The 21,274-nt window shown below is 38.3% G+C and overlaps 1 protein-coding gene across 2 annotated transcripts in view; it reads left to right on the forward strand.

Annotated features, from left to right (window-relative positions):
• FRY (FRY microtubule binding protein) overlaps window positions 1–21,274 on the forward strand; it is a 217,003-nt gene that overhangs the window by 19,450 nt on the left and 176,279 nt on the right. Inside the window, exon 2 of one of the 2 annotated variants that reach the window (XM_026848436.1) lies at window positions 3,338–3,436. The exons of the other annotated variant lie outside the window; for it this stretch is intronic. Within the exon in view, the coding sequence (XP_026704237.1) occupies window positions 3,338–3,436 (99 nt within the window). The remainder of the gene's footprint in view (window positions 1–3,337; window positions 3,437–21,274) is intronic. 2 annotated transcript variants of the gene reach the window in all.

Raw genomic sequence — 21,274 nt, forward strand, 5'->3', positions numbered from 1 at the left:
GGGGGGGGGGGGGGGGATCAATTCCAGCTCATCCATACTGAAACAAGATGTGTTTCTGTGAGGTGATCAGAGGAAATGAATTCGTTTATAGAAAGAAAAATATACTGTTTTTTCAATTTAGGTATCTCCATTTCCAGATGAAAATGAGGATTTTTAAATTTCTAGGAGGAAATAGTACAATCATACAGATCTTTGAAGAGCTATGAACTATATAAAAAAGTGTTATTGATGATTTAAATATTAATATTATATTCCTTAATCATTCTTTAAAACTTACCTGGGTACCTTCTTATGAGCTGAAACACTGCTGAAGGAATGGGAATACAATGTTAAAAGATGACACTGTGCAGCACTTTTGTGTGAGATTCAGAGTCTTCATTGTACCTATGTTAAAGTTTTTGAAATATTTCAACACCTTAGGAAATAAAGCTTTTTTCCTCCTTCCTATTCGACTTCCTCATCTTAAAAAAAAGCAAAAAGCCTTATCGGATCTTAAATCAGGTGACTCAGAGATGCCCAAGGCTCCTGTGCTTCTTAGTGCCTGAACAGGCTGTTGCTGGGGTGATGTCTGTGACTGTCAAATCACATTATTTTGGACAGGATAGGTCCTCTGTATCTTATGCTTTCTCAGTTGCTGCTTTTTGTCTTCTAGCTACCTTTTCTGCTCCTTAATTACTTCTGTGTTGATTTTTTTTTCTCCTGTAACTTTTCACTTTCTTTTTTCATGTATATCAGTTTTTCTTTAGAAAAAAAGATATTAAATAGTTTGATGTCCCAACACCTGTACTCTGTTGTGCCCACCCAGGTTTCTCCTTTATTTTATTATCTTTTTTTTTTAAATATAATTCTTTCTCTCTGTTCCCTTTCCACCCTCCCAAATTGCCACACTAGCCGTAATACTCCATTGTTTGTGCTGCGTCAGATATGAGCACTTTAATGTAGTTTGTGTGTCTGGAATGCTGCCATTACACTTATGAAATTCACAGCGGCTGTGTTACTGTACACTCAGGGGCACTTAACTCAAAGGTAATGCAAATTGCTTCCTATAAGCAATTGATGGAGCATGATGGAAAGATGGGTGTAGTCTTTCATTTGGTAGGTCAGCAGTATACATGGAAGAAGCTTTACTTGATTTGCTTTTGAAAACAGGTTAACAAAGTAAGCTTGAAGTCCTCTAGGCCATTGTCTTTCGTGCTGTAAATGTAGGTTAGAATGGAAACAGAGCTGTATCATAGACTCATGGAATGGTTTGGGTTGGAAGGGAGCTCTAAAGGTCATAGAGTCAAACCACCCTGTGGGCAGGGACTTCTTCCACTAGATCAGGTTGCTCAAAGCCCCATCCAACCTGACCTTAAACACTTAAGATAGATATGAAATATATATATATTTATAAATATATGTACATACTGATATACTTGCTCTGCAGTCTTTTGGATCACTGCTGAAGCCCTCTGAAGAATGTGGTAATTCATACTTCCTTGTTTCAGCCTAGTCATCTATTAATATAAATATTTTAACTCTATATCATTTTGACTCTTCCATCTTCTTCTAATCCCTGTATCTCTGCTTAGTCTTTTATATCAGCATGAACCTGGCTTAGTTTTAGGACATGCTTGCAATTTAGTTTGAAGTCATTCACATCTTGTTTTCTTTCCTTTTACTCTATTTTAAAGAGCTTAACTAATAAAATAATGAATAGTGACACATCAAGGCATCTAGGTGCATGTATACAAGTCAGTTCATACACGGGGGTTCTTGTTTGAGACTTGGTGCAGACTCAGGGAGGCATCTTGCATTCCATAGGCTTGTTTTACAATTTTTTCTTAACTGTGATAGCTAGAAGCTCACTCTTGAAAAATGAAAGCTGAAACCTGAGAAGAGTGACACATCTGTCTGTCCTGTCATCATGAAGTTACTCATTCATGTATGCCTAGGCAGGACTGTCCAAACAATGGTATCACTGGGTTATTGTGTTCATTCCTACATGGCAAGGGCAAGACAGAAGCTATGACTGAGGAGAAACTATGGCATTGCCAAAGGGATACACTGCACAGAGATAGGTTTTTCTTCTTTCATCAAAGCACTTCATTTTTTTTTTGTTCTTTAAATTCGAAATATTTAGAACTGTTGCATACTTTGGGGCTTGGTTAATATCACCTGCTGATACTTAAATTTTTAGGTTTACTATTTCATGGTTACAGGTAGTTTTTTTTGGAAAATGACGACACAGGCACAGGTGATCATACAATATTACAAGGCCATTTACTGTCAGTAGAGAGGTTCACCACCTTAATTACTTGAGTTTATACAGAACTGCTAAGGTGCCCTCAGCTCAGCATACTGTCAAAGCCATGACTGAATCTTACCCTGGCAGGACTACACAAAAAAAAGAAAAGGTGTCTTGTCTTGACCTGAAGATAAACCTGTGACTTGTTAAGAGAAAAGAAAGAAATGTAAAAAGACAGAGTTGGCAATGAAGGGGCATTAGGAGGCTATGTCTTTACAAAGGTACTTAGGAAAGGTAAACTGAACTAACTGAAGGGACATGAGGCTAAAATGTATTAGCTAAACTTCATTAAATGTCTATGCTGACTCATGTTCAAAAGCACAACAGCCTGAAGAAAATTAGTCTGTATTTATTAATTTAATGTAGGGAAGCATAGGGTGAATTTTTACTCTTATTTCTTTTCAAAAGAAGGCCGCTGATATTGTTGCGTGAATTCCCTCTTCATACATGGCAGACACACATGAGATTTTGGCTGGGATTGTTATTTTTCTGAAGAAAGCAGAATAAACAATACAGAAATTACAAAGGTCAAACCACTAAAAAGAATATAATAGTTAAATTCTACTTGGCAGCCATTCATGTTGTGAGCTGGAGATGTTCGTTTAAGTACCGTTGAAAATCCACTTCTAGTACTGCTATTATTATCTAGTAGGCTTTCTTCTCTTTCTTCATTTTCATATGCAGATAGCCTGTATTACTGTTGAATAATGCTTGCTGATTGATGTGTCAGTTTTGATGGACAGAAGGTGAGAAAAATATTTTGGATCTTCTGCCTCTCCCAGGATGAGGCATACCTCCATTTTATGGCTGTATGCCTGTGAATCACGCGTTATCTTCACAGCCAAAATAAGCCCTTATGTATTCTGTGGGACAAGAAGTTATCTCTACTTTTGTAAAAGCATTGTGGTGTTGCTGTGAGTTAATGTAATGGCCAGCGGTTAACAGTACTTTATATAGCTACTCAAAGTAAGAATGTATGTTGCTGGTCTGTGATTTTACAGCAGAATAGCTAGTATTCTGTAACAAATTAACTGCTTTTTTTTTTTTCAGTGAAAATATTGTCGCAGTTAGAAGTCTTGAGGTACTCTCTCAAAGCATTTCTGGAGTTCAGACCAGCATACAGTCTAGCAAAATCACTTTCTAAAATAAGTAAGTTGATTTGACACCATATTTTTATGTAAATTAAAATACTGGGGAAAAAAAAAAGGATTTGTATATAAGAAAAATATTTAAAAGTTAATCAATAGTGATATGAATAATTTATTTTTTCGTGAGACATTGGGATAAAACAGTCACTATGTATGATTTTTTTTTTCTTTTGACTGGCTACATTATTTGGGAAAGACTTGCCAAAATCTAATTACTTTTAATAAGGATGCTTAAAATCATGGGTACAGTATGTGTCTTGATTCAAATAAGTTATAATGAAGTGTTCAGTATTTTAATTTAGTGAAGATTTGAATATCCTACCTCCTCTCTGAATAAATTGCACTGCATGGTAATAACGTATGCTTGTAATCTGCATAGGATAATTGCTGTTCACTTATGGTACCACTAGTGTCACCCTGCACATTGAAGTTCGGTAGAATAGCTTGTGTTGATACTGCATCTTACAATTATCATCCACTGACATCAGAGGGAAGGAAAGAATGGCTTGTGCCAAAGTTTTCTTCCCTTCCTGACTTGAAAAAAAATGGCTTGGTTTCCCCTTAATACTGTTAACAAGACCTTCTTTGGAGTGAAAATGCAGGGGGAGGGGCATGTTGCATCTTTTTGTTTACTGTTCATATTGCAGACTGGCATTAGTTCTGTATGTTACTGTGTTTTATTGAGTTTTATGTTAAGGTATGCCACCATGCTATAAAATTACTACATTGCTGATTGAGTGTGTGTCCACCCATTGATCTGGTTGAGTGACCACGGCTTTATTAACAGAAGTTATCAAGTTGATAATGTCTATCTTTTCTCTTGGCCTTCTGTATTTTTATGCTCGCTTACATATTTCTACATATATTACTTAATATACTCTTCAGCATTTTAGTTCTTGAATGTTTTTTAAAGTGTTATTTTCTTCAGAAAGGATGGGTTGGTGATTCAGAGGAAGACTGGATTCTGCATTTTGAAGTCTGATGTAATATGTGCATGTTGTCAAACTTGTTTTCTTCTTGGGTTCACTGGTATTTTATGGACTGTGGAGATTGATTTCTTAATGTTCTTGTGGGCAAGGGATGAAGATGATGCCTCACCTTTAAGTTGTATTTAGGCTATAAATGAAACTCTATGTTCATTGAAAAGTGAAGGTGAGGGGGAAGATAGGGACAAAACTGAGGTTAAGATAGGGAAGGCTCTTTCTGCTGTTGTGGCTTGGATTTTTGTTTTCTGATTTGTTGTTTGTTTTAAAAACTGTTTAGTTGTCTCTTAGATTTAGATTGCCACCATCAGTTCTTATAGGTGTTAAAACTCCTCACTTTAAAGCAGAATCCAGTGTTCAAGTGAACAAAACCCATTGTACACACAGTAATATACCTCGAATCTTATGAGATCTAAGGGTTTATAGACTTCACTATGCTGAAAGACCTTGTGAAGCAATTACAGCCCTTGCTTCTTGATTTCAGCACAAGTTTCTCCGTGTGCTGCTGTAGAAACAGCATGTGAAAAAGAATCTGGTTTAGTAACATGGTTTGCCAGTTTAACCCTTTGGTTCTCTGCTGTGTCCTATCTAGAGGATAATGATTAAAGTGTGGAGTGAAATCTTAAAACTTGTGGTCAGTGCTTGCCTTCTGGGAAACATAACAGGCTCGCTCTTTTGTACATTGATATAATTTTCAAGAAAGAGCATTGAATTAATATTCAACACTGCTTGTATCTCCAAAAAAAGTATGTTACTATAAAATGTATTGACTTTTAACATAGAAAATCAAAGTCCTGAGAAATGTTAGCAAAATAGGAAACATACAAAAATGTTTTAAAAGATTTAAGAACAAGAAAGTCACTCTTTACATCAGATGGTAGTAGCCCTAACTACATTTCAAGTGCAGTAGATCCAGGAGGTTTGTTGACATTATTTTTAAGTAAATCTTTCTTTGGCCATCATGAGACGATAGAATCTTTTCTTCTTTTTATCTGATTAAGATGCACCTTAAAGGGCAAACTCACCATAAAAATATGTCTATCTTTGGCCCATAAAGAATTATTTTATGCTAATGGATTGGAAAGATTGTCTACAGGGGTTTTTTTTTTGATAGGGTTGAGAAATACTTATCATTTAATTACATGAAAGACAGACATTACTTTCAAAGTCTTACAGTAGTGCATCTACTGTAAACAAAAGCTTATCAACCAAGTAAAATGTTTTAAAAGAAATAGATTTAAAGGTTAACATAATGGCCTTGATTCAGCCTTCTTCCTGATGTGTATTTTGTTCCTCTTCTGAAGTTCAATCTTCACATAAGCTAATGTAGCTAATGACATTGAGGTGTGTTCTTTTGACAGTCAGATAGGTTTATGGACTGCATATAAATCACTCAAAATATATTTCTTCTGTAGGGCTTGTTTACTTGTAGATACTTTTGTAGACTTGTTGGGTGCACTTGGTAGGTAACTAGTTTTCTTTCAGCTATTTATACTTTACCTGACCTTACACATTTAATAGCAGCATACTGTGTCTAAGTTAAATCACCTGATAATCTTGGAATCTCTGAAATAAAAATTCTCAGTGTTTTCATAATTTTCATTTATTTGCTGTCTTACTGTACCACAAAAAGTTTAGGAGATTCTGAAAATACTTGCTTAATTTCAGTAAGAATTTTTAAAAAATCAATATTATATTCATCTGTTTAGGTTCAGAGACTGTTTTGCCTGAAGACGGGTGTTGATAAAAAAATTTATCTTACTTGCAAAAGACCACCTAATGAAAACTCTTTGAATGCAGCTAAAGTTAGCTGGAAGATTTATTTTGTACTGCTTCTCACAATTAAATATGCCCTAATAGTGAAATGAAATCCTTATAGCACTTCTGGTAAATCAGCTGTAAGCAGATAGATATTGAGTTCATATATTTACGTTTTCATAAGGAATTTCATCAGCTGTATCTCTCATATTTTATTTATTGCTGCTAATTAAGAGTGGTTAATTTGGAATGTGATTTTTATTAATTTTAGGGATTGGATCTTAAATTAGGAACCTGAGTAGCTTGGGACATTATTATATTTGGGTCTTCTGGGAAGTTGCAATTACACAGTGCTTCACAAGATCCGATCAATTTAAATTCTTCTTGCACAGGATATACTAGTATCTAGCTGCTATACAATGTTGGAATGCAGTTTTATGATCAGATACAATTTTGAAGACCCAACAAACATCTGTTCATGGTTTTTAATCATATACTTAAGTTGCATTTAAATTTAAAATTTCTTAAAATAAGAAATTTTTCCCATATGTTACTGGAAGACATTACTGTTGCCAGGAAAAGTTTTTTGTAGATAAGGAATATATATTATGCGTGATACAATCTAGTGGCTCCTTTTCCAAGGACCTGGCTGTGTAGTGGGGGTTTTGTTTATTTGTTTCTTTTAGAACTGCCTGAGTGGATTTGCTGTGACTTTCTGTGGGGTTTTGCTTTGTGTCTTTGGACTTACTGTTTCTGTAGTTTCACAGTGGCTATAGTGACAATATGCTTTAGTTGCAGAACATGTTACTGTGCATACCCATGCCTACTTTGTTGTGAATTATTTGCTCGTCCTAATAAACCTTTTCTGGGGTAATTTGTGATGAAAAAATAAAGGGTTGGCAAAATAATTTTTAATCATGATGTTTAGTCTGCATACTGGTAAGGAGAGGGGCAGTCAACAAGTGTCATCTTTCTTACTGTAACCTCAGGTGTCCTGTCCTGTATTTCCTACTTTATTTAGGATCTTTAAACTAGTCAGTCTCTTGCCAGCCTGTCTGTTCTCTCCTGTTCCTCATATGCAAGTCGGAGAAAACCCTCCCTAGCAAAGGTATTCCACTTCGTCCCCGTTTTGCCTGGGCCAACCTGCAGCCTCCCCTAACAATGCTCAGGCAGTTAAGAGGTTGGCAAGAGCTGAAAAACTGAGAGTTGGATGTTGCCACCAGCATTTAGATAATATTTTACTGTATGCTTGTCGGCTGTTTTGTGCTGTCTGGCCTTTTGGCCGGAGAACAGCCCCCGGCATTAATATATGCATGGCATTTGTGGTCTAACATAGTTGAATCACCAGTCTGTCCAGCAAGACATAATTTAAGACTATAAAAGTCAATAAAACTCAGCACCAGTTTGTTCAATGAGTCACCTTAAAGTACTTCTGAGAGGACTTGTTTAGATTTATCATGGACAGTCACTGCCTCCTGTATGGAGAATCATTCAAACATATTTCCCTTACATGCACAGGCTCTACTCTGAAGTAAAAAGTCTAATCTCAGCAGAGGTTTTACTATTACACAAAGATGCCAGTGCAAAAGTACAATGACAAGAAAAGCAGAATACCAGAAATTAAATTAAGTTCACAATATGGAATTTCAGGGTCTGAAATGTATTTCAATTTCTTCTGAGTGGATTGATGATAAACAAAGCATATGTACGCTTGGGGAGGAGTGGCTGGAGAGCTGCCAGTCAGAGAGGGACCTGGAGGTGTTGATTGACAGACGGCTGAACAGGAGCCAGCAGTGTGCCCAGGGGGCCAAGAAGGCCAATGGCATCTTGGCTTGTGTCAGCAATAGCGTGGCCAGCAGGGACAGGGAAGGGATCTGACCCCTGTACTCGGCACTGGTGAGGCCGCACCTCGATTCCTGTGTTCAGTTTTGGGCCCCTCACTACAAAAAGGACATTGAATGACTCGAGTGTGTCCAGAGAAGGGAACGAAGCTGGTGCAGGGTCTGGAGCACAGGTCGTACGAGGAGAGGCTGAGGGAACTGGGGGTATTTAGTCTGGAGGAGGCTGAGGGGAGACCTCATCGCCCTCTACAGCTCCCTGAAAGGAGGTTGCAGAGAGCTGGGGATGAGTCTCTTTAACCAAATAACAAGCGATAGGACAAGAGGCAATGGCCTCAAGTTGTGCCACAGAAGGTTTGAACTAGATGTCAGGAAGTATTTCTTTCCAGAACGGGTTGTGAGGTGTTGGAATGGGCTGCCCAGGGAGGTGGTGGAGTCCCCATCCCTGGAGGCATTCATGAGTCCGGTCGACATAGCGCTGAGGGATCTGGTGTAGTTGGGAACTGTCAGTGTTAGGTTAATGGTTGGACTGGATGATTTTGAAGGTCCTTTCCAACCTATTTGATTCTGTGATTCTGTCCAATTCTGAATCCATCCTGGAACTAGAAAATAAGCAGTTCTTTCTTTAGAAGCTAGTAATAGTGTAATTTGAGTTTAGATTCATCATACTGAATGTCATGGGACTCTTAGCTAAGAGTAATGTTACAGTTTATCCTTTATCTGGTTTCAGGGTTAAGAATACTTCTGCATAATCTGTTGTTATATTTTGATCCCTCCAACTTGAAAGCCCATTATGAAGTCTCAGGGACTGCTTAAACTTCACTCAGCAGCAAGAATGATGATGGTGGTGGAAATGGAACGGGCCAAAGTAGTCAATGCCTTCTTTGCCTCGTTCTTTACCTTCAGGAGACCTTCAGTAATCCTGGGTCCCAGAGACCAGTAGGAAGGCCTGAACTAAGGCAGACTTACCCCTGGAACAGGGATAACAGGTTAGGGAACATTTTAAAGAAACTGGACATAGATGAGTCCATGGGACCTGATAGGATGCAACCACAAGTGCTGAGGAAACTGGCTGATGTTACTGTCAGGCCAGTCCTGATAGTCTTTGAAAGCTCATGGCAACTGAAGGAGGTTCCCAAGGATTGTAAGAGAGCAAATGTGACTCCCTTCTTCAAGAATGGCAAGAAAGAGGATCCAAGGAACTACTGTCTGGTCACCCTCACCAAAATCCCTGGGAAAGTGATGGAGCCAATAATCCTATAACCCATTTCCAAACATAAGAGAAATAGATGGCTGGGAGCGGTCAATGTGTTTGTATGAAGGGGAGATTATTCATAAACAACTCAATAGCCTTCTAAAACAAGATTACTGGCTTGGTGGATGGTGGGAGAGCAAAGAATGCTGTTTATCTCAAATTTAGAAAGGGTTTTGACATTATCTCCTGCAACATCCTCATAGACAAAATTATGAAATACAAACTAGATGAATAGACTGTGAGGTGGGTTGAGCACTGAGCTGTCAGGCTGACTGGGTTGTGATTAGCAGCACAAAGGCTAGCTGGAGGTCAGTCACTAACAGTGTAGTCCAAGGATTGATACTCAGGCCAGTACTGTTTAACAGGAATCTTATGAGGTTCAACAAAAAGAAAATTCAAGTTAATATGATTTTACTACAGTTTTGTTTAGTATTTCCCCTACTACTTCTGCAAGTACTTTGGTTTATAATCGACTCTGTTATAAGTATTTGTAAATGCATATGAGCAGTTGGGAAAGCTATTTAACCATGTAATACTTATGAAAAGTATTACTTCTCCCCCTCTCCCAAACACCCATGCAGCTTCCCTTATGTTGACCATGTGCCTCCATCTGGAGACTCATAACCTCATTCATCAACTGAAGGTAACACTATCCCCAACCATATTCCCAAAAACACATGTACACCACCCAAATCAGATTTCTGCTTCTAATTAGTGACACTGTAAGGAGACCTGATTGAAATTATGGGGGAAAGAGAGATGATGGAAAAATTTCACAGCTTTTCCAACAGTAGCACAATCTTCAATTAGCTTAAGTCAAACATAAAAACACACACTGAGTCAAATCTATTGTATTATCAGAAGGGGAAGAAGTATCCTTATATTCTTGGAGAAATTTCCATTTTATATAAGATTCTGTCTGTCCTGATGCTATGTTTTTAGTTCACTGAATTAGTCAGTAGCTAGTGATGACCTCCCTTGATCTGTGGAAGAGTTCAGGCAAGGTTAGCGTATTTGTGCCCTGTGTGAGTCAGGAGGATACAGTATCACCCAGCACCAGTACCCAAGCATGAGCTCAGGTTCCACACCCAGAACCACATATCAGCAACGCTTGCAGCTCCACTGCAAGATTTCAAAGCAGGTGTATGCTAGTTGTTACTTTTATGATCACTATTCCCTTTTGAATTACGTTGTTACAGAAGTTAACTGGATTTTTTCCAGATTTAAGCATCATATTCAAATACTTGAATAAAAGTATTCTGTATCAGTGTATTCTTTTCAGTTATATGTCCTTTTATTTTGGATTTCATTTCATGGCTGAGAAGCCAATCCAGAGATGAAAAAGAAAGAACCTGTTTTTCTCTTCTGATCTGGTTAAAGAAAAAAACATGGGAGAGGATGAGATGTATTCATTTTAATAACTTTTAAAAAATTTAATTTAGGTTTTCAAAGCCTTTAATGATGCAGTGGACAAACAAGTGGTAGGACTTTGATACTTAAGCAGATTAGGCACTTAAAAATCTACAAAGCAACTGTTAGATATTTCAGGAGCTAAATACCTTTGAAAATCTAACCCGTGGTAATTCAGAATCATGAATCATTTTAAGTGTAGTTAATGTAGACCCAATTAGAAAGACTGCATGTATATTTAACTTGGCCTCTGTGAGGACACTGGTGCTTCTATAGAGAAGCAGCAAGTTGGAGAATGCTGGAGCTCTATTAGTCTATTGCATGTGCGGAGGTGAAAGAGTTGCAGTTGCAAAACCTTCACCACAGCAAGGGAGAGCCCTTGCACAAGTGCTTATCAGTTAAAAATTACTATGTTGATGGAGGAGGGGGAAGCAGCAAAGAAAAACCCTATCTCTGAAATTGAGATCTCTCCTGCCACAGGTTACTTCAAAAGATGAAACATACTTATAGATGATATTCTAATAATAATAAAAAAAAAAGTTTTCCTTCCCTATACTTTAAAAAAATACATAAAAGATTTTGCAAGTCAGAACAAGTGTTCCTATGTAAAACCGGTGAGGTGGGTTTTTTTAAACCAAAGTGTTACTTCCTCTTTAGCCAGTGCCTAATCATTGTAATACCCTTACTTGACCCATTGGTCAAGTAAGGGTATTACATAGTAAACCCTGTATGCTGTGTCTCACAAGCACTTGCCTAGGGAGGGTTATATAGAAAAGGACTTCAAAACTACATAAAACAAGAGACTTTCCCTTCAACAGCTTATTAGAATTGAGATAGTTTACTAGCATTCAGTTCTTTGAAGAATATTTTGAGTAGGAACAGGAGAGTGCTAAGGCAGAAGCTGTAACCAAAGGGTCATCTGCGCATAATGAGGAGGAATGTGATGGAAAAACTACAATGAGAAACAAATTTCGCTGTAAAATCATATGGCCTGATTTTTCCTGACATTGCCTCACTGCAGTCATTGATATAAAGTTGCTGTAAAACAGCCAGTGGTTTGAGTCATGAAGATTTTTGCTGATAACTATTTAGGTTTACTTTGGATATACAGAAATAAGTTGAAAAGGATGAAGAGCATGGTGATTGACAACCTAGCTACAGAAGGTATCAACTGAGCTAAGAATTGTATGTTCATGTGCATGCCCTATTTATAAACTGCAGTCAGTGAAAGGAAGATTTTTATTTTTTTTTGTCTACCACCTGGCATGACTTCTTAGGTAATCCTGATTTTTGAAGCATTACTTCTTCCTACCTTGAAACAAGAAAGAAGCTTTAAAAGTTGTAGATGTTATTCAGCTGAGTCATTAGGTCCTAGTCTAACTGGAGGTACCACTAGCCTGAGCTACCAGAACCTGAACTTTGGATCTTTCTGTTAGCACTTCTGAGTGAAGTGAGAAGAAAGCTCCTTATCCTGTAATGAGCCAGGGCTCCAGCTATGCCAAGCACTTCACTCACAGAAAGGGCCTGAGTCCTTCTCTGAAGGATGTACTGTCTTGTTTGAGATGGCATGTGGCAGTACATGTCAGGGAAGTGGGGAAAGTTAAGGCAGTGATACATACAATTTGATACTCTATCATTTGAAAGGGTGGTAAAAGGTGTTGTTACGTATCTAAGGTCAGCTAATCCTGACGGCGCTCCGTTTCCCTGTTTCAGACAGGTAATTCTTACACAGGTGTTGCAAGAGGTAGCATTTTTTTAATAATTCAGAGTGAATGCTGTATGCATAAGACCCATCTGAGGGAACTGTGGAGGTGTTTGCATTACATGGACACGTGTGTGCCAGCTCAGACCCAATGCCTGGCTGGTCTGACGACCTCTCTCTGGTAGCAGGCAGAGCATGATACCTGATAGGAAGGTGTAAGAGGCAGCAAATGTAGTACAGTCTGATCCCATGTCCATCTCATCTTGATCTGTAGTAGATGGAAGTTGGTTGAAACCCTTCCAACATGTTTATTCTAATTTTATGAGAGGTAAAAAATCAACTTCTCTTCTAAGGTTCATGTTGCTAGTGGAGCAAAGGGACATAAGCAGAAGGATACCTTTCTACAGAGTAATGAAAACGTTGAGGTGTGAGTATCCAGATAGGTCAGCCAGAAAGGAAGAAGTGTTAATAATTAAAGACAAAACTAGAGAATGGAAAGGAAAGTTTAAAAAAAGAACAAGTAAGCAAGAAGCTTATCACAAGAGTATCTTATTTAAAGTCACAGAAAGCTTTAAGAACTGCTGTGGCAGAATTAAGAGAAAGAAAATACATCTGTAAATGTATTTGAGATTCAGGAAAACATTTGCATTAAAAATCACACTGCAAGAAGTGCATACCTTGAGGTAAGAACTGTCTGAGGGGTGGATTAGTATTTGAGAGCAAATTGGAGCTACTGCACTGAAAATTCCTCCTCCTAATTAGATGATCAATGAAAACATTATAGATGTGCAGCATGTTACAGGGGGCTATCTTGTGGAAAATGAGAATTCTGAACACGTCATTCTACAAGGGTGATGTGGCTTGTGTTTATGTCAGGGATGCCTTGGTTTTGGCATCAGCTCGCCACTCTGAGTGGGTACAACCCCCTCTTTGTCTGCCTCCCGGTGCTTCCCGTCACATCTCAGGCACCTGTCTGAAGACTTGGGAGCTTTTCCTCTTCCAAGGCAGGTTCTCAGCTGGTTTCCTCCTGCATGCCTGGAGAAGGGGGGTTTGACATGCTGAATGGCCCTGGGAGAAGAAGGGGAAATCTGTTCCTGAACCTCACTAGCTCACCTGCTAGTGGCAAGCACAAGAATGAGAAGAAAAGCTGAGAAGTCTTATGATCTCAGCTATAGTAGCATGCAGTAATTGTTAGCCATCCCTAGAGACCCTGTAAACAAGCAGGTTGCTTTGAGCAACCTGATCTAATGAAAGACATCCCTGCCCATGGCAGGGGGTTGGACTAGATGATCTTCAAAGGTCCCTTCCAACCCAAACCATTCTATGATTCTATGAATATCTAGTGATGGGCATGCTCCAACCCTTCACCTTCCTGGATTCCAGTTTCCTGCCCTCCCACAGAGCTTGCTGTGAGGAGAGTAGAAGAGATACGATGACATCACAGAAGGGAAGTATTTGGGCGTTCAGTCTGTGCATTGTAGAATGAAATTTTGTAATTTCAGGAAAAAAGGGACAGCTACAACCCCTGCATTCCCTCTGTCCTAGGCTCTGTGTGACCTACTACCAATCTCTTAGGCATAAGTTACCTAATACAAATTATACTTCTAGTGCGTGGATGGGGTTCGGTTACTAAATCTCATCTCTGAACAAAACACCCAGAATTAGAGGCACCATCAGTGGCCATATGGAAATTTCCTGCTACGAGGAAGTTCTGACACATCATGCTGGGATGTTTGGAATCTATGCTATGTAATCTTGTATCTAAAATATAGGTAAGGGTTTGTAACAAAACTGAGAAGAAAATAAGTTTATAGGATTTCAGTGATGGAAAACAGCTAGTTTAGGGATGGTTCCTGGAAACTAAGGTGAAGAGCAGGAAGAAAATACTACTTGGGTTATTCTTCATGCTTGCTGATGCCTGTAGGCTGTGCTTGCAAGACTCAGGCTGCATTTTGGCTTGCACAGCAGAATTTCTTGCATCAGTGTTGCCTGAGTCCGTGCCCCAGTGGTAGATGTGCAGATTTCAGATTGGCTCATAGGTATATTATTAGCACATAGATGGTGGGTCTGGGCAAATGAAATTTTTTCCTGGCTGGCTGATGCTTCCAGGGACTGTTCAGTTAGGGAGAAACTCAGAGGTGAATGGCAGACTCCTAAGAGGACTTGTCAGTTTGACAGCTCCAAAGCAAAGTCAAGGAAAGGATAATAGTACTTTGAATTTTGAAGGCATAATTCCAACATTAACTAATCCTCTGCCAAATGCCTAGTAGGTAATTATCATTTTTTATTTACAGATAAGTCACAAACCCCTTACAACCTATTTAGTTACTCTTATCAATTCACTTGAACAAGCTGAGAATAGGAGCTGGGTGATACACAAATCTATCGCGTATCTATTATAATACTTTATTTTTATTCTATTAAATTCTATTTAATAGGCTGCTATTAACATATTTTATATAATTGCACCTCAATTGCCTGATATTTAGAAATACAGACATGTGCTTCATTTCTATGCTTCTATCTTCCGTTCTGACAGAGTTTACAATGTAAACATGTATTCCCAATGCATTATTTACTGTGCTTCTGCTTCCACTTGTTTTGCTTTTCATCACTAGGTGGCAATATCTTAACAGTCAGTTACAAACACAAGGCAAAACAAAATGGTGTAGCAAAACTAGTGAGACATAAACTAAGAAGGATTTACGTTGCTTTATTTAGAGTTTATCACATTAAATTAGGTTTGGTTAATGAAATCTTTTTTTATGCAGAGCTTTCTGTCACTCTGTACTTTTAATCTGGACCCCAGCAAGATATTTACCTTGTTAAATCAAGGGACTTTATAGTACATGAGTACAGTGGATTCAGATAACAATTTTTATTTTCATTTTAACAAAGGACATTAGTAAAGCATGTGTACTAGCTACTTTGTTAATGTTTGGCTTGAATTGTTTTGCGTTATGCAAGCTGTAATAAGAAAAGCAAAAAAACCTTGTAAATATTTTAATATAAGGAAAGAAGTGCTTAAACTCAACAAATGCCAAATTGAAGAAAATAAACTACATCTAAATACTGTGGGGGTTTTTCTGCTTAAATACAAAAATATTATTCCTTTTTATTGCTGGCTTACACATAGTCTTGTCACTTCACAAATAATACATAATTTTTTTCATTGTTCCTTTTTTTCCTCCTGAAACCAAAGGGAGCAAATCAGATACCTCAACATAGGTGTCTAGGAGAAAGCCTTCAACTGCTGTGGATCTAATGTAGGTCTTATATCTGCCAGTCTCTGTGAATAGCTCACATACCTTAGGGAATCTATAATCTCACTAAACACCATATTTAGGCACCTGAATACCATTTGACTATGACCATCTGAAAGCCAGTTCCGTCTTTCAAGAGTAGATTATAAAGAGGTTCCAAGTAGTTTTATTAAAGAAGGGAATGTGAAATCATGAATGCAATGCAATATATCCCAGGATGTGATAATACAATAGATCCTTGTTGCTTTCTTCTGTTAGGTGTGTTCTGCCCTAGAATCAAATAGATCTAGGAATCATTCCCCCTAAAGGACTGGATCATATCAAAACCACAGAGACCTTTTTAATAAGCAGCCCTTACTTACTCCTTGGGGGAAAAACTCCAGACAGCCAAACTTTTACATCAACTGTACCAGTGTAAATCCAAGCTGATTCCATGTAAATCAGAGACACGGGTCTTAATTCAGTATACAGCACTATCTGGCTAAAAGAACACAGGAACTGACCCAAAGTATGAGACAAAGCTGTATGACTTGGTGAAGCCATAGAAGATATAAAAAAAACCAAAAAGCATATTAAAAGGTCCAGCAGTTTGGTAAATCTATTTTTGGCTTTGGAATCTGTGTCCACATCACTACCTGGAAGCTGTGGAGAGCTGGGCAGGAGCAGAATGACTGACACCTAGCAAAGGTAGAAACAAGGTTTTAAGCACAAACTGGGCAAATAAAAAGTTGTGTTTTGCTTATGTTTTTTGCTAGATTAGGGCTGAAGTGCTCCTATCTTTCAGGATGACAGTTAGAGAGATTGGATTATAAAGATCTGTCACTGCAGACCAAGGAGAGGCTTTGTACTGTTAGCAGATATTTGTGCACTTATAAGTACAGTCACTGTATTGATGGAGTTTGAATAAACGTCCTCAGAGATCAAAAATATAATCACTTGATACGTAATTTGAAAGACTCATTCTGTTAGAAGCAAAAATAGAACATACTGTTATACTTACTGGTTTCTGCAACTAGAAGCCAGTAAGTGTGTGAGAACTAGAAAAGAAATTATGTGTTCAAAATTTGAATCTAGAGTTTATACTTGCTTTGTTACTGTTGTCGTCCCTTAGAGGCCTTCAGCTCCTCTCTGCGTTTAGCCTCAGATTCTGAAGAGTTCAGATTGCAAAATCTAAATAGGTCCTTTCATACCAAGCTAAAAAGAGCCCTGAAAGATTGTGCAGGGATCGTGCTATATTCATATCTCCATGTGCTTTTTTAAGGATTCACAGAATCATCAAGGTTGGAAAAGACCTTGAAGATCATCCAGTCTAACCACTGACCTAACACTGACAGTTCCCAACTACACCAGATCCCTCAGCGCTATGTCAACCCGAGTCTTAAACACCTCCAGGGATGGGGACTCCACCACCTCCCTGGGCAACACTTTCCAACACCTAACAACCGGCTCTGTAAAGCAATGCTTCCTATTATCTAGTCAAAACCTTCCCTGATGCAACTTGAGGCCATTCCCTCCTGTTCTATCACTTGTTATTGGTTAAAGAGACTCATCCCCAGCTCTCTGCAGCCTCCTTTCAGGGAGCTGTAGAGGGCGATGAGGTCTCCCCTCAGCCTCCTCTTCTCCAGACTAAACACCCCCAGTTCCCTCAGCCACTCCTCCTACGACCTGTGCTCCAGACCCTGCACCAGCTCCGTTGCCCTTCTCTGGACACGCTCGAGTCATTCAATGTCCTTTTTGTAGTGAGGGGCCCAAAACTGAACACAGGAATTGAGGGGCGGCCTCACCAGTTGCGAGTACAGGGGTCAGATCCCTTCCCTGTCCCTGCTGGCCACGCTATTGCTGACACAAGCCAGGATGCTGTTGGCCTTCTTGGCCCCCTGGGCACACTGCTGGCTCCTGTTCAGCCGGTTGTCAGTCAACACCCCCAGGTCCCTCTCTTTCCTGCAAGCGTTGCTCAGAATGTAGAGGACTAAACTGCCTGTATGACTGTTATAAATAGCAGTCACTAAAAATGTAAACAAAATGGGTATATGCTACTAAATATTAAGAATCTAAATAAAGTACCCAATTTACAAAAGTAGTTACCCTAGGTATCATTTGTAGACAGTGATGAGAAATAGGCTGCTTCGGAAAATGATTGTGGAAATTCTTGAATCATGCTGAAAGCACTCACCTCCCAGCATTGTCATCTAAGCTGGATGCCTCAAGTTAGATATTGTGAATACCTCCAGCGGTATGTATTTGTGTTATTCTTTTTCTTTTACTCGGTGAATGTTTTGGAAGTCTATTTTTCAGATATTTTGCAATAAAAATAGCTGTTCGTCCAGTGTTCATGAGGATACTTCTGACCATGCTGATGAACAGCTCCTCCTAACCTGTTTTTTCCAAAGTTGGGACATGGAAACTCCACAGACTTTTTTCAGCCAGAGAGGGTGTAAGCCAGATACCCACAGGTCCTGGATATGTGCTACCTCTGATCTCAGAAAGCAGATGAGAGAACAGAAGGTGCACTGCATGTAACAAATGTGGAGTTTGAGTTACATACAAATGTTTATAATTGAAACAGTGCTTCTATTATCATGGTAATTAGCAGGTGCTTCCTCATGGTAGATCTATGAAAAACCTTACATTATGGATTATTATTTCTTATGATGAAAAAATGTTATATTGTCATTAATTTATCGTAAACTCACATGTAGTAATATCATAAGAAGCAGCCCACTGTATTTCTAATTATAAGACTGTAATATCCATCATCAGAAAGCTTACTTATACTGACAGATTTTGTATGCTTATGCCTGTCTATCTTTCACAACCTGAAATATGTAATTAAATTCTAAATACCATAAAATCAACAAGAATTAAAGTGGAAGATGTATAATTTCAACACTTCTTAAACTTGTCAGCCTCCCTAAAATGAGTTCAGATTAGAATGCTGCTTTTGCTGCCATTTCAGTGCATTATACCTGGTTTTGAAGGGTTTCCAAAATGTGAGCAAAACAATGGTATTATCTGAGGAATGTCCTATTTGAGCAAATTTAGACTGGCAAATATTTAAAGGAAGTTTATAATTTAAAAGGTTTAAAAAATATTTATGATTATTAAATGATAGAAATTAGTTAATATTTTAATTGGTTATACTTTTAATTTTAAAGACGCTATTAGAGCAAAAGTTAATTTCAGAGGCATTTATGTTCTGGGTGGTACTTTCTAAAGCAGAACAGGTAATAGAGGAGTGTCAACCATGAAGTAAATTTTAACAATAGTATTGAATACTGTGCTGGGAACACCTGTATTAAAGTAGTGAGGCAGTTTTTTCTCTTGGAGCTGATGAGACTGCTCTGTAGACTGAAAGCAGTTCATTAGTCTGTACATCTCCTTAGAACAGTTGCGAGATCAGGAAGCATAATGTAAAAGTTGTATTCTGCATTAACTCTTTCATACAATGCCAAAAATATACAATCTAAGAGTGATGGCATTTTTCTTTACTATGTTTTGTCTTAGAACATCCGTTAGGTTATTCAGTATTTCAGTGCAACAGCATATTGTCAGTGGAAGTGCACAACAGGTAAATGTGATCTTCAGAAAAAATGCTAAAAGATGAAAGCAGTGAGATTCTGCATTGTATTTTAATGTTGTGATGCAATGTTAAAAAAAAAAAAAAAGACTACTATACATGAAATGGAATTACTTTGGCTCCAAATCATTTCAGAGAATGTCAGTAAAAAAGGTGCTATGGGATACGCCACTCCTAGACAGAGGTTGAATGTAGCTATAGCCTTTTTAATGTTAGCCCACGGGGAAGTGCAAGTAGGCACTGGGTGATACTTTAACATCCCAGACACAAGCTCTACTTAAGTAGTCAAATCCAGATATCCTTTGATGTGATAGCCTTTTATTTCTTTGTCAAATGATCATAAAGAGAAGAAGAGGCTGGTTAGACTTGATAACTAGTGAAGACCAAGAAGGACAAGTGACAGGATGATTATGGGATTGTGTTTGCACAAGCTGATTCAGGATAAGCAAGGTAGGCCTGCAGTTTTGAAAAGGCAAACTATGAGAAATAAAATGAATTGGTTAGTGACAATGAAGAAATAAGATACTTGCCTACAGGGAATGTCTGAAATTTCTTGAAAGCACCAAAACCAACCAACCAACCAAATCTTGAACTTTTCATTCTGCCTAGGAGGGAAATGTGAGACCCTCAGGAGCACCCCATGGAATCCCACCAGTCACCTATCTCATCTGGTGTTCTCCCAACAGCAGCAGTAGAAGATCCTGTTTGGAAAGAGTGCACATGGGCGTAGCCACTTTCTGCAGCCCATTCCTCTCATACACCCCATCTCTCTCATACACCCCAGTGCATGCATTGCCATATTGCAGATGTTAGAGGGGAGTACTCTTCTGCCTGGTCCTTTTAGTATCCTAAATTTGTGTTTATTATCAGCATCTTGAAGGTACTAATGCTATCTACCTCTACAACCTCCAGTAGCAACAAGTACCAGAAGCTCACAACTTCCTGAAGAAAGAAAATACTACCTTTTGTTTGTTTTAAACTGATACCCCAGTCATTTCATTGAATGCTCCACCATTCTTGAAAAGCACTGCAGAGTTATTGGAAGAGCCCGCATTGCATCCTTAGCAAAGACAGTTGTGGCTTGGATGTTAGAGGGTGTTATTTAAAGTGAGCACCATCAGAATTTCATCAGAGTAAGAATATGTGAAGGAATTAAAAGCAAATTGTTAAAAGTCCTTGGTCCTTTACAATTTTGAAACAAGAACATCAAATTTAAAGGGTTCATTATCCAGTGAGGATGAGAGAGAGAGAGTAAGAATAAGATATGACCACTAAGTGAATGACTTGCCTTTATCTTCCATGAGAATGGGGCCTTGTAGAGGGACAGAGGTAGGAGAAATAATACAAACAAAACAAAAAATCAATTATGAGGTGGAAAAAAAACCTTAAATATCTTCAAATTCATATTACAAAACCCAGATAACTTCCCACTGATAATAATGGAAGAGCAGGCATATGAAATTGCAGCTTGGGTAATAAAATTTTTGTTGAATCTATCAAAACAGAGATTCTGCCTTGTAAATATAAAGCACAGAATTTATGGGGGAAAAAGATCTATACCCACAGGGAGTCTGCTTTGACCTCAGCCACACTCAAGGCTTTGAAATAGAATTTGGTGGGAGATTATATTTAAAGGTGTGGATTTAGTTGAAAATTGGATAAAATACAACACAGATTTAGGAAAGACAATTATTTGCAAATTAACCTTATTTTTATTTTCAACAGGAGAATTGTGATAAAATTTATATATCAGTCATCTTCAGAAAAGCATCTGATACAGCACCACAGGGGAAATTATTACTTAAATCTCTGAACATAGGAATTAACGCAGCATTTGTGAGGATGAATAAGGACTTCCAAACCTACCTGGCATTGTCTTTGCTGAAAAATCTGTTAGGGGGATGGTAGGAAGTCATCAGTCCAAGGTCTTGGGACTTGCCATATTTGGTATTAAATTCAACCTTAATGGTAAAAAGTTGGAGTGTGCTGATTATAACAGGATTTTATGATGAAGAGGCATTGTCAGTGGGTGGGGACAAGGGGGGGGGTGGGG

This window comes from Athene cunicularia (genome assembly GCF_003259725.1).
Source record: "Athene cunicularia isolate RWA chromosome 1 unlocalized genomic scaffold, athCun1 chr1_part1, whole genome shotgun sequence".
NCBI lineage: Eukaryota > Metazoa > Chordata > Aves > Strigiformes > Strigidae > Athene > Athene cunicularia.